This window comes from Orbicella franksi, chromosome 10 (assembly GCF_964199315.1).
Source record: "Orbicella franksi chromosome 10, jaOrbFran1.1, whole genome shotgun sequence".
Classification (NCBI taxonomy): domain Eukaryota; kingdom Metazoa; phylum Cnidaria; class Anthozoa; order Scleractinia; family Merulinidae; genus Orbicella; species Orbicella franksi.
In genome coordinates, this window is record NC_138154.1 from 26061164 (window position 1) to 26075202 (window position 14039).

At 39.2% G+C, this 14039-nt stretch overlaps 3 protein-coding genes across 5 annotated transcripts in view; all 3 read left to right on the plus strand.

Moving 5' to 3' along the window:
* Positions 1 to 2565: 2565 nt before the first annotated feature.
* LOC145499955 (trace amine-associated receptor 365-like) lies at positions 2566 to 5433 on the plus strand. The gene has a single exon (XM_081479471.1). The coding sequence runs from the start codon at positions 2910 to 2912 to the stop codon at positions 3858 to 3860; it is 951 nt and encodes a 316-aa protein (XP_081335597.1). The 5' UTR covers positions 2566 to 2909; the 3' UTR covers positions 3861 to 5433.
* A 1388-nt stretch (positions 5434 to 6821) lies between these two features.
* LOC145499349 (QRFP-like peptide receptor) lies at positions 6822 to 7813 on the plus strand. The gene has a single exon (XM_081478857.1). It carries the CDS (start codon positions 6836 to 6838, stop codon positions 7811 to 7813), a length of 978 nt encoding a protein of 325 aa, XP_081334983.1. The 5' UTR covers positions 6822 to 6835.
* Positions 7814 to 11178: 3365 nt separating this feature from the next.
* LOC145501887 (uncharacterized) overlaps positions 11179 to 14039 on the plus strand; it is a 237544-nt gene continuing 234683 nt past the window's right edge. For 2 of the 3 annotated variants that reach the window (XM_081481278.1, XM_081481280.1), the window contains exons 1-3: positions 11179 to 11272; positions 12748 to 12824; positions 13706 to 13808. In XM_081481278.1, coding sequence (XP_081337404.1) covers positions 12798 to 12824; positions 13706 to 13808 — 130 coding nt within the window. In that variant the 5' untranslated portion in view covers positions 11179 to 11272; positions 12748 to 12797. Of the gene's footprint in view, positions 11273 to 12604; positions 12825 to 13705; positions 13809 to 14039 lie in introns of those variants that run through there. The other variant, XM_081481279.1, reaches the window with a different exon arrangement.

Consider the following 14039-nt stretch of genomic DNA (forward strand, 5'->3'; position numbering starts at 1 on the left):
TAGGCATCTTTTCTACATTCGGCTTGACAAAGTGATCTATGGAGTTTTTTCTTTGTTGTTTAAATGAAAGATTCGAAAAACTGTTGATGCTGCGTGGCATCGGTAGGAAGGTCCATTCTGCAATTTTCTTCGATAAAATAAAAAAAAAAAAAAAGAAATCTGTCTAAAAAAGACAAATTTGGATTAAGCTGCTTAGCAATTGAGCTTGTACTAGCAATGTCAAAATGGAAAAATGGCGCTGAAAAAATTAAATGGCTCTTTCAAGTTTCATCGTCAAAGAAAAAAATTATTTATTTAGCAATGTTGCTGAAGGAAATGGGAAAAACGAAAAAAAGAACAATTTTTGTTTAACGTGCACGTCAAAATGTGATACCTGCACGCATGGCGACGTTTATTGACGTGGTGCGAGTGTTGACAAAACATCCTCACGTAATCCCTCTTTTCAAAAATGTGAGAGAAATATCTCGGTATTGGATGTCACACGGTGAGAAAGATTGATGATGAAAAAGCAACCAGATAGCTCCATCAGTATTTTTTAATTACAACTAGCATCTATGATATTATACCTAAATTAATTTCAGGGTCTTAACCACTTTAAAGTAGTTTACAAGAAAGGGCTGTGGTCAATAATTTTTGTTTTTGTCACGTATACTTGCTGTTAGTGTTGCAGTAAAATTATAACTGTACGGTTTTTGAGCCTTTTATCAAAACCGCAAGCCATTTATTATGGAACAACAACTGTTTCAGTTTTTTATGGCACCGTTGCATATTTCTCCTGAGGCTATCACAAAAGTGAACAAACATCTGCAGCCAGCTTTCCAGAAACGTAAACATGTTACTAGAAATTACTGTAAAGTAAGGCAGCTGCAAGGTTTAAGAAGCTCAAAAGCCAGTGCCCATGCCGTGCTTCATCGGTATAAATCAAGGGAGACTGGTTTTTTTTTTTTGCGATTCATGTTTCTAACTAAAGTATTTTGTCGTAAACAAACAATTATAAAACTAAAGATGGCTCGCTCTCCACAACTATAGAGACATAAGAATAGCTGTGTTATGTCTGCTTTGAATATGTAAATTGCTGACTGATCCAAATATTAATTTGCAATGCAAGAATTTTATTACGAGGCTTTCTGTTCAGATGCAGTTTCCCTTGTTTTACTCATCTGCCGTCTAAGAACCTTCAGAGGTGTTGCATTCTGTAGCCTCTTGCTCTGATTTACTGGTAAGGAAATGATTTACATCTCGTAATTTTCCGGTTCTCACTTTAGCGACGGCAAATCGATGGCTTGCGCAGGCCAAGCGAAAGCTGCTATGAAGTACGTTGTGACGTTGTATCAATACACGAGTGAATTTTGCATGTACTATTGCTTGAAAAAAAAACTTGCAAACAGATCGCCTTGTGTTGACGATTACGACCGGAAACGTTTGTTTTTTTTTTTAATTAACTTCAGGCTTTCCATAGAGCATTCTGTTAAACGTTGGACATTTCTCATCTGGGTAATTGGATTTCATCCCAAAACGGTTGACGTTTTTGGCTCAGACTAGTATTTCCAACTCCAAAATCGAGTATAACGCCGATACGAACCCGGTTACCACGGCTATAATCAGTGAGCTGGCTGGTTGCCTGTAAGTCGTAAGTTAAAAAAAAAAAAAATTCTAATTTTTATTTTTGCTTACTTGCATGTAAATATAAGGTAACTGTGTATAATGTTTTTACCCTGGGACCTTGATATCTTCAATCTCTTAGCAAGACGTCAAGGTTAATAATATTTTTTAGGGGTTTCAAAGAATTGTTGGGTTGACGCTGAAGATTTCAAAGAAGATGTTTTCCCCTAACAAAAATAAAAGAAGAATCGAGTTGATCAAATTCAACAATGAAGGCGTACAATGAAATAAGTGGGAAATTCACAGAATACAACGCTGAAACGGCCTAGCTTTTTACTCAGTGAGCTATTCATTTCAGGACGAGCTAAATGAGCTAAGTCTACAAAACACATGCACATACGTTTGTACTGAATAAGCAAAGTTTTTACTCAATGCCCAATTCCCTCTATGAGATGTACATGCAGGGAAACATGTTAATTGTATTCATCAAAAATAACAATGAGTCCAATCCAAGATAGCACACAGTGTGGACTATAGGCTTGCCTTCTGAAATCTAGTACCTCTCGTCTCGGGACTTACAATCGAATAATAGCAACAGCACCAATTCGAACGTTGCTCTGTTGGATTGGATATTTTTTCATCCATGAACGCAACTGCCATGATTCCCTACCGGCTCGTCCCAGTCATAGAGGGAATTGACCATTGAGGCGTCCTAAATTCTAATATGGTCAATTCTAATATGCTTTTCATGCATGTTTTTTTTGTTGTTGTTGTTGTTTTGTTTTGTTTTGTTTTTTTTCACAACTCGATGTTTTAAACATTGATGGTAAATCAGTAGATCAATATCCGTTAAAAGCTTCTCTGTAATTAAAAAACACTAAGAAACTCAGTGTCAGTCGACTGACAGATGTTAATACTGAAACAGTCGAAGTGTTTCACATTTCTAAGAATTATTTCCTATCTTCGAAATCTGAAGCCAAGCGGGCGTGGATTAATTTACTTGCCTAGATCATCATGGCTGCATACTTTTCTCTTTCGAGGTAGGGATTTTCTTGGAAATTGACCGTATTTTTTTCGGCGCCGAGAAAACGTAGGATTTCAAGGCGTTTATTAAGAACACAGCTTTATACACCCGATGACATTTGAACCCGGCAATTATTCGGGCTCTGGCGTTTAATCAAGGAAAGCCGCTTGTTTAATTTAAACATGGACAAAAACAAACAAGCAAAAAAAGGGTCTAAAACCATTGTAGGATTGTGTGACAGCAGAAATAACTGTTTGTGTATCTATTGCAGATAGACATAATCATGGAAACGAATAACACATCATCAGCAATACTCAGACCAACAGGGTCCATACTTCATATTAGCAAAGAGGAAGGATATTTCTGGTGTTCTCTGTTTATTCTTGAGGCGATCATCATCGTTGTACTCAACATGTTTACGATTATCGTCTTTACCAAGGACCGCCATTTGCGCAAGCGCAGTACATATCTCCTAATCAACCTATCAGCGGCTGATGTCGGTGTGGGAGGACTTGTTATACCAACTGCTGTTTTTCGTCGAGGGAACACTTATGGACTTTGGAATGTTGAGATGACTCATGCGTGGTTCATTTCCACATATGGAGTTGACACACTGTTTTTTGGGTGTTCTCTTGCGTTTTTGGTCTCAATTTCAGTTGAGAGACTGTACGCTACAAGAAGTCCAATGAGGCATCGGTCTATGACAGGACTGACATACAAAATTTGGATTTCTTGCGTATGGGTCGCGTCTTTCATTTGCACAAGTGTCATAGTTTTATTCTTATTCTATGACATAATCGGGTTGCAGATTTGGTACATCGTGGCTTCATGCGTTTTTGTTTCGCTTTTAATTTTAACCTTTAGTTACTTCGCGATATTTGTTACAGTTCGATGCAGTGAACAACCCCAGCACTCTCATCGCGGCCAGGCAAGGAAGGAACGAAGGCTTACTATGACACTGTTCATTGTCACGCTTGTCTCCTTGTCAGTGTGGATTCCGTACGTGCTTTTCACATTCCTAGAGTCTCATCTGTCACAGACATTTTCTGAAGAAACAGTTTTAAGAGCGCGAGGTGTTTCTGAGGCCTTGTTCTTTGCTAACTCCTTTGTAAATCCGATACTGTACACGATCAGGATGCCTCAGTTTGGAAAAGCGAGTATTAACTTGATTACCTGTGCTGGAAACGCTAGAGGTGGACGGACAACCTCATTGTCGTCAGACACTGTACTCTGAGAGGGGACAAGTGACTTGACCTGGACATTCTGCAAGACGACCAACGGGCTATACACTCTGGCAGGGAATACTGTCGCTGCAAACTCTGGAAGTAGACAATAAGGAGTTTACGAAACCACGACGGCAACGGCAACGGGAACGTCACTGAGCAAAAGAATTAATGAGCAGTACAGTGGCTGTGTAGGTGCGTTATAATTCTTGGTACATTTCTTTGCCGTCCTCTACAAGACAACAACATGAAATGACCAAATTTGGCATCGTCCAGAGAACGTGAACCACGACGGCTAATTCTTTAAATTTTTATTTCAAACTTATTGCTGTGTTCCGGATTTAGTTTTGCGATATTTTTGACAGTGATAAACAAAGTAAATGACTTAAGAGTATCGTGAGATTCGTAGGTAAGATATAAATTCAGTTTTTAATCGACGTTGTCCTCGGCGTCGCCCTCGTGGTTTTGTAAACTCCCTAATTATTGTCACGCAACACTCTGGGAGTGGACAAAAAGACGTACGCAGACGCTGTGACGGTGGACAAATAATTTTGGCTGAACACTGTTGGAGTGGACACTGAACAACTTATGCTGGAAACTTTGGCAGTGGACAAACATTTTTGGCTGGACACTCTTGGAGTGGACACTGAGTTTTGCTGGAGACTATGGAAGTGGACAAATAGTTTTAGCCTCTTGTTTTAGCTGAACACTCTTAGGGTGGATAACTTGCTTTGATCACTCTTAGAGCGGACAAATAATTTGGATTGGGAAAGGGTTTGGATCCAGTCGAGTTCCGTTCGACAAAAAAAACGTACAAGAACGGATAGCTTAGCATAGTTCATCGCCAATTTGTTTTACGTGATAAACGCGTGCTCGGTAACAGCTCACTGCTTAGCTGTTATTACAGTTGAGTCTGCGGTCCAATATTCTTTTGCTTAAACAGGCATACAAACGAGGCGAATGGGTCAATACAAAGCAGAATTGACCCTTTCGCCTCGTTTGTATGTTAAACCTCTGAAAACTGTAATAACAGCTATTGATCCAGTCATCCAAAAATTGTTGTGTTAATGCTACCTTTCAAATTTGGCCTGTAACGGCCACTTTTTCCGACCAGTGGCAAAGCATTATCCGTGTAAACGACCGGTAAAATCATCCGGCCGGTCTGTAACACTTTTTGACGGGTAGGTACCCAATTTTCCACTCCTAACGGACTTAAATATTAGTTTGATAGCTTTGTGAAAAATATTTGTATTAAGCAGTTAAGTAATCGCGAGCGTACTGCATTTTATGTCCCCGTTGATCAGGTTGAGGTCGATTTGCAGGCGGCTGAGGATTCTTTGTTGATTATTGGATAAGAATCCTTAGTTAACAAGAAACTTCTGTCAATCATTTGCACGATGTTATCACGTGAAGTGCCCCGATGTTTTCCCTTAGATATTTCTTTCATCTAAGCGCAGAGGAAACACAACTGGTATTTGCTGGAAGAAACTTGCACCAACCTTTCCTTGTGATACATGCATGTTAACCTGAAAAGTATCGGGAAATAAAATATTTATTGCGCGTAAAAATTATCTTGAAATAACAATTAACCCATTCTTCAAGGTTCGCAAAAGGTTCTGGAACAAATCCGTTGCCGAGTTACTGCGGACCATATTCAGTTTAATTAGCAGAAACAAAGTGTACAACCAAAAATGAATTTCTATACCACAAATACAACGTGAAATGAATGAACTATAGGATATGTTGAAACTTTGTGAAGCATAATCTCCTATGCAGACCGTGACAAACTTTCGGGTTAAACTACCGCTGAGTGATAATTAAAACGAATGTCTGCCAATATTTGGTACTTATAGTTGCACCTGCAGATGTTTCATTGGTATACAGAACATTAAGGAAAACGCGAATGCAGAGTGCAATTTCTAAAAGAAAGCATTTGGTTCTGTAGAGGCCTTAGTGATCGAAAACGTACTGTCATTTTCTAAGACACATTAGAGTGTCTATAGATTAAAAGATTTTAAGATTCCTCAACGCACCCTCATTCTCCCAGTCGTAGAGAAGTTTAAAAAAAAGCCCGGAAGCTCAGGTAATCGAATTTGCAAAAGTGCTGTGAAAAGAATTAGCATGTCGTAGCAGGTTTTCTGAGACAGGTGATGGGTATCTGTAACTTCAGAGGCGGATTGGGCTCAAACAACGGTTAGGTTTCATCTGTTATTGTTTGACATCCCTGAATTTCCATACTTATGTCTGAGAACCGTAATAGCATCCAGAAGCATAAATTAAACAAATTTACGAACGAAAGACAAACATAATGTATAACGAGAAAGATAAAGTAGAATTGACGCGTTACGTTAAAAGTAAAAGAGAATTTTAATAAAAGAGTGGGTTTTCCCTTTTCTCAGTCCTGATTTTGTTCTCTATCTCAGAGGACGGCGTTTGAAAAAAATAATTAATTTTTGAAAAAGCGCTAAGAGCTTTAAGGAAAAGCCGGAAAAGTTTGCGAAAAGGAAGTGCCCCACTACAAAAATCCTACAACATGACGTCATCATAAATTACAGTTTTTTTCGTCAGAAGTCGTCTTAATAACGAAGCGCGCAAAGTCTACAAATTGAGTGCAAATTATCGGAACCCCGCAAGAGTCAGACAACATAAGCGTGTTCTGAGAGAAATAGAGGAAAATGAACACCAAATTTTCGTTTTAAAAATTGTTCAAGGAGCACTTGCCTACGCGCTTGAAAAAGCGTCAAATCTTGTCATTCCGTTTTGTTTGTCTGAGTTTGTCTGAGTTATGACGTCACTCGCGTGCTTCGCTATTGGACATGTCATAGGCCAATTAAGCCAGTAACGACTTAAGTTGTTATTGTTTGAAGTGACATCAATGACGTTAAGGTAAACATTCTCCTGTTGACATAATGTAAATAGAGCGCCGGAAATTTTCCGTTTTACTTCATGAAAAATAAACTGTGAGTAAAATATCTCATTCTCTGAAATGTCGCTAGACGCCGTGAACAAGACCATGAATGGAACACAGCCATGGAGCTGCAAACAAATATATGACGCTGCAGCAACAAAGATCGGATTAACCTTTGTTTACTGCTTAATCTTTGTTGTTTCGTTGGCCGGAAACACTTTCATCGCAATGGTTGTCTTCAAGACGAACACCATGAGAAAGCCCATCAACGTTTTAATCGCAAACATGGCCATGTCCGATTTGTTGTTTCCGATTTGCCTGTTCCCGCGAATTGTAACGCGTTTGCACGTCGACTCCTGGTTAGTCAGTGGTCGTCTTGGCGAGGCCTTGTGTAAGCTGCTTACATTCTTAACCGATGTCTCCGGTGCTGTGTCAATTCAGAGCCTGGTCCTTATCGCAGTGGATCGATTTCAAGCTGTGGTTTTTCCTCTCCGTTCTCCTCTGATCAGTTCAAAGCGGTGCCCGTTCTTCATTCTCGCCACGTGGATGGTTGGGATAGCTACCTCCACCGCATATCTTTTTGCCTACAAGCTTGTGAAGAATCAGGGTCGGTTGGTTTGTGAGCTACGGTGGAAAGAAGCTTTTGGAGAGTCCTCGTCGTTTGCAAATTACATTTTACCAATGACTTTTGTATTCTTTTACATCCCGTTACTAGTGATAGCCATACTCTATCGCCTCATCTACTTAAAACTCAAAACACAGGTGATTCCAGGCGAGCAAACGGCCATTGCTATACAACAACGACTGACAAGGGAAAGAAATGTGCTCAAGATAGCCATTGCTATTGTGTTAGGGTTTGCATTATGCTGGTTGCCCTACAGTTTCGCTTCCACTGTGCTCTTTGTATTTGGTGGCACACAGCAGTGTGGTTTCGTCTACTTCACTTTTGTTGCCGCAGTTATTGCTCACTCAAATTGTGCTATAAATCCTTCCATCTGCTTTATTTTCAGTCAAAATTATCGACAAGGTCTCAAGAATTTTTTAACAAGGTCTTGAGCACTCCAGTGCAAGGATCGAAAAAAAGAAAACGATCAACTGAAATTGGTTAAACTGAACATGTCTGCAATTGGATAATCTAAGCCACTTGTCAAAAAATAGTAAAATTTTAAAATATGATGCATGCATGGTGATATATTTCTGCTCAGCAATTGTCGCGAATTAAGTCGAACGTAGAGGATCAAGAAAGATCTTAATTCATTTTAATTTAACATCCAATGTAGGTTCTCTTCAGTTGCCTAGCAAACATCAATGAAGACTGCAAGAAACTTGGAATAACAGTTTCATTTTGCAAGCTGTATATTTTAGTAAACTCAGTCCAGGCACCTGCGGCTTGTAAATGATAATTATTTTTAGAACTAGGTAACCGGATGGTGTACCAGCTCCTTCATTAAACGATGGCTTTATAATCATTTTGCCTTGTAGTTAATTATTTTAGTCTATAATTTTATTTAACTCGACTTTGCCACTTGTAATTAATACTTATTTTAAAAAAACGTCGTATTTGATTCAATGTGCTCTTGACAACTTTGCAGAGTGCTTTTGAACTGTTCTTTACAAACATTATGTTGTTGTTGTTGTAATTCTAGTTGCAATTTTCCTAAATAAGGAACGGCAGTAGCATGTGCAACAAATTTCTGCGCAGTGTTGCAAATTCAGTCCTTTTACACAGTCATTCGATTATGACCCACTTTTTTTATAACCTCCCTCATCTCGAGTACAAATGACATACCAGTATATACACTCCTCGTCCCATCTTCAAAAACATGCAGCAACTTCTATCACCGGTCAGTAATAAACACTAATGTCTGGCCCCAAGGGAAACAGTGAAAATTTCGCGAGACCCTCAATGTTGAGGGGTCGGGGGGAAACAAGACTAACTGTTTCCCGTGGGGTCAGTCATTAAGTGTTTTGTTATACCTCCCAACCCAAAAATAGAAAAAACTGCGAAAAAAATATCTTTGCTTGACGCCGGCTGACCGGTAAATTTGCCGCGGTTTCAAGGTGCACGACCTCATCACGTGGCAGTCGAAAATCCAAGTTGTTGTTTCCCTGAGGAGTTAAAGACTTTTGTTCGCCCAGGGGAGTTACAGCTGTATTAAGTTTTGACCCATGACACGTGACACGTTCTCCTCCAGTCGGAAAACGTATTTGAGTTGGGAGGTATAACAATTTCCCATGTTTGACTCACTAGTATGCAAATCCCACATTTCTTTTTTTTTTTATGAAATGTATTTACTTCTCACACAGTTTACAGAGCTTAAACTACTTACAATGCTTACACAACAGTACTACACTATTTACGTCACTTACAAAGAGATGTACTACAGATATAACCCTGCAACTCCTATACACTTTACTTACACTATATTATGGTAGCAATTATCACTGTGTTTTATCATGCAATAAAGATAAAAGCCACGAACAAGACTACGCCTGGCTTAAAGAAAAGAGTTACAATAAGAGAGAGTGAAAAGAAAAGGACGAAGCGGAGTGAAATTTATAGTAATTTTCCCCAGATGTCCAAGAATTTATGCAGCTTTCTTTGGACGGTGTAACTTTGCTTTAAAATATCAAGTTTGTCTTGGAGGCGAAGAAGAAAGTCTTCAAACCATAAGTTGCCATCACATGAACTTGTCGAGAAGATATGGAATTTTGCGATAAGAATTAGAGTGACATTATTAAGTGCCTGTTTATTTTTGATGTTATTATGCCAACCGTATAGGACGTGAGACTCATTCAAAATGACCACTTGTTTAAATTTCTGGTACCAGCAGTTGGTGAATCTATCCCAGAAAGCCAATAGATACTATACAGTGGTACAGTAGGTGGTTTATTCTTTGTTTTTCAGTGGCGCATAAGGAGCAAATGTCTCTTTCAGTAATGCCAGCTCGAAAAAGGCTGGACTTGGTAGGTAAAATGTGGTCTATTATTTTAAACTGGAGGGCAGTTAATTTCGAATCTTTGGCTATTAAGAAAGGCAACGAGTACACTTTGTGGATGCTTTTTTTTAGAGAGACCGTAATTTAGAATTCTAGTCTCTGATGTCGGTGGACTTACGTTGTTACTTAGAAGTGTAGCGTAGGCTACACGGATCGACGGAAGGTCTTCAAGAGGGGCGTTTTGCATGGCGCAAGGGTGTTTTGATTTAGTATTTTCTTCCATTCTGTAGGGATGGCAGCGATGAGGCCATAGTAAAGTGCAAACGGAATATTGATGTTCACTTTGCGAGTGAGTTCGTCCAGTGAGAGGAAGGTGTTATCGTCTTTTAAAAATTGTTTGATACGGATAATCCGAGCTTCAAATAAGGGTTTGAAAAGGACTGGCCGGTCTCCGACCAGGATGCGACTATTATCGGCAGATGATTTTGTTTTGAATACAGTAATTCTCCGAAAATTTTTCAGCGTTGCATTCTTGCCAATACTTAAGTTGCGTGTGGTAAAAAGGTGGAAGTGCAAATCCCACATTACTATGTTCAGCAGCAGAATATTAATTAAGCCTGAATATGATTTTCAAGATAATCAGCCTTATACATGTCCCGTGTCACTGTAATAGTCTACAAAAGTGTACGAGAAAACTTTACCGCTGAGCTGGAAATCTTCAATGAGTACATTTCACAAATAATATCTGAACTAATATTTAACACAAGCTTTAATTTGACTTGCTGACAAATTTAAAATCGGTTGAACAGTTTCGAATTTTCTGTCAATCCGTAATGATTACTGTATCACCAATCAAAGAAACACCAATTGATCATGATATACCGTTAAGTTAAGTCAAAGATCTAGATTTATCTGAACAACATCCAAATGTACAGCTGTACCGGTCTACGAGCTATGTGAATATGCCTAAAAAAATTATCATGTTCAATGGTGTATTGCGGAATGTTTAATGATCTCATTCGTCACAGAGAGTTGCCTTGGGCACAAAAGCAGTACGTTATGTTTAATATTTACCAAGACATAGGCATCGTTCTTCACTCTTCCTTGCTTTTTCACTATCTTCCTTTGTACGGTCTTGTATATCGTTGACATTCGTCAGTCTTAGAAACTATGGACTATATAATCTATCGATATATTGCTAAACCACAGAGCAGTTTTATAAGACCCGATGCGGATCATTAAGTTCTTGCCTAAGGGGACTCGCTGCTCCCTGCTAAACAACACAGTCAGATTGTGCGGGTTTTTGGTTGACTGTCAACCCATGGAACAATCTTTGACATTCTCGCACGAAGATCATTTATCACGTGTTAATCACAATGCTCTTAGCCAATCATATTGCGTTGTTTCCTATCTTGACAGCGAGTCTCTCAATAACATCCTCTTTAAATCAATAAAGGATATTAAATAAATCTGCGAGCTTTTTACTTTCCTCAAGCATACAGATGGTTCCTTGATCAACATCCATCACGCCGAGGAAGTCTTGAACATATGTCTTGACATACTTGAACGCGATCAGGTAAGACATGGGAGAATACACTCTCTCTGTTAATCATTAATCTATTTCCATGCTGTTATTGGGGTAAAGTTTAGAAGAGTTAAGCTAACCTGGGCATGCATGGCGAAGGCTTGGCTGGTTCTTTTAAATCACCACGTTATGGTCCGTGATCATGGCACTATATTTGTCAATCGCCAATAATCGCAGGGAATTCCTTTTCCCCAAGTTTTTATGTTCATTTAGCATTCGAAAGCGACCCTGAAGAGAAGGGAAGTTCTCAACTTAAACTTATTTTAGAAAACCGAGAGAAAGTTTTTCAAACTTTGTGACTTGAATAACTCAATGTCTGCATACGCACAAGTTTTGCATAATAAATTCACTCTTTAGCATACGAAGCTAGGAGATGGATCAAGAAGGCATATGATTTAAACCTACAGTAACCGCTTTGTTTCACACGGTGAAGAATCAGTGAAGTTTGTGGAAGAAGCATTTGATATCAGTCACAACGTATTCCGAAATGCGCACAGACTGTTTTCCAGAAATATTTAATCAACTCTGTGACTACGGAAGACAAACGTTATGGATTTTAGACGGCTACGTCACGCTACGATGAATACTTTGATCAGTTTAGTACAAGCGAAACCTCAAAATTAAAGATGAGACGGTTTACAGATCGAATTCGAAGCATAGATACTAAGCAATGAATACTGAACCGTTTGTAACCTTAATACTGTACAGAAAACCCATTTGTGTAGCCGTTCATATACTGATAGCTGTTAAGGAATATTTTGTTTGTGTGTTATTTTTTTAAATTAACCTTGGGAAAAGGTTAATGATGCGTTATGGCTTTTTCATTTGCAAGTTTGATTTTTCCAATTATTTATGGGTAAGCATATTGAAAGATCTGAAAAACATTGTTTCGTTAGAGCTGTCAATCTCAGTATTGAAATGCCATTATATTTCATCTGTCAAGGACTGATCCCATGATTATTGTAGTAGAAGTAAGAATCAGATCAAACGTTCAGGTGTTGGTAATTGAGATTTATTTATAACATGGTTATAGTTCAGGAAAGCGTACCCTATTGAGGCTGACCTCACTTGTTTTTCAATTTCTCGCCCACTTGCTGCTCACTCTGGATTCCCTAACAGGGCCTTCGATAGTAACAGGCAAATCGAGGCACTTGCCTCAGTCATTTGGTTTTGTTTTGGTTGTTTAAATCGGTAAATTACATGAAAATAATAACATGGTTTGTCAACATTTGCAACTGAAAACATGAATAATCAGCTATGAGATAATTTGTGCATTATTAATTTAATTTACGTTTCGTTCTAATATAAAGTATGAAGCCAAAACGCTACTCCAGAAATGCGTTTTTGAGATGTTTCATCTACATTTAAGTTTTAATGTTGTCTAGATGTTGTAAAGATGGCCCTTTTCCCCCAGAGAATAATACTTTAAGATAAAACAAACTTTCAGAGGAAAAAATCTCCGTCAGTTTCAGACGAAATCAGGAACAGCTCAGAGAGCATCAGACGGACACGTGGAATGGAGCTGATGACAGTATTACGATTGGTAAGTGACGCCGGTGGTGATAAAATTAGCCAGCTATATCAGGTGAAACTCGTTTTCCGCTGTGAGTTGTGTCAATTCAAGTCTTTTTACACCTCTTTTAACGAGGTATATCTAGAAGCCATGAGTTTCAACCGGGAGAGCATGAAGGGTATTTTCAAAGTTATCCCTTTCAAGTTAGTTCCAAGGCTGCCAATTTGGAAGATGAGACTCATGGACGGCTATTAGTGGTTTAAAGTCAATTCTTATCGAAAGGAAACATATCTAGCAACAATAATTTCATTCAAGTGGCAATGAAGGGTAAGAGAGAGAATTAAGGGCCGAGACAGTTGAGCCATCTCATGTAGGCCAGGTAACCAGTTCCCCGCAGATGTTACCACGCGCGTTACGTGGATGTTTCCATGAAGGATGAAAATGCATTTCAAGCCGCTTACGTTGTCCACGCGAGAAAATTCGTGTGTCAGGATTGTCTATTTAATTCTATATCCTTCGAGAATTCCAAAACCGGGAGCGATCTAATCTAAACCTAGAAGATTACCTTGAAAATAAGGCTATATGCAGGAACGACTCCCTGAAACTTCACCTCTCTTGTTTCAGTACATTGACATTCCTTACTGCGTTCTCACTGACCGACTGACCGTCTGTCGGAGTGGCTGGCTGACTGACTGGCTGACTGACTGGCTGACTGACTGGCTGAGTGACTAACTGACTGACTGACTGACTGACGGTCTAACCGATTGACTAACTGACTGACTCTGTCATTGGCTGATCGACGGACCCACGGACCCACGGAACGACCGACCGACTGACTGACTGACTGACCTATTGACCAGCTGTTTGGCAGGCTGGCTGGCTGTCTAACGTAGCGCTCCTTCACATTTCAGCTCGCTTTCTCCGCTGTAGTTACTTTAACAACTGCCAGGCCAAGAGTTCATTGGAATCCAGAATATGGCTATGATGTGGATTACAAAAGATACAAGGAGAGAGGTAAAGAGCAGGCCTCAAAATCAAAACCGTACTAATCACTCTGGCCAATCAATCAGCAAACGTGTATACTTTCGACACACAAGACTAAACCGCTTTCATCGAGAGGACCTCGTGACTAATGGTAGAAGAAATTGAACTAACTTTGTCTAAAAATGGTCTCGTTATCCTCGTTTAAATTACAAATCGGTCACCTACAGTATGGTCTTAACTGTTAATTATAGACCATGGTCA

Excerpts from the sequence above, each read along its gene's own strand:
- LOC145499955 (XM_081479471.1), top strand. The coding sequence starts at position 2,910 with ATGGAAACGAATAACACATCATCAGCAATACTCAGACCAACAGGGTCC.
- LOC145499349 (XM_081478857.1), top strand. The coding sequence starts at position 6,836 with ATGTCGCTAGACGCCGTGAACAAGACCATGAATGGAACACAGCCATGG.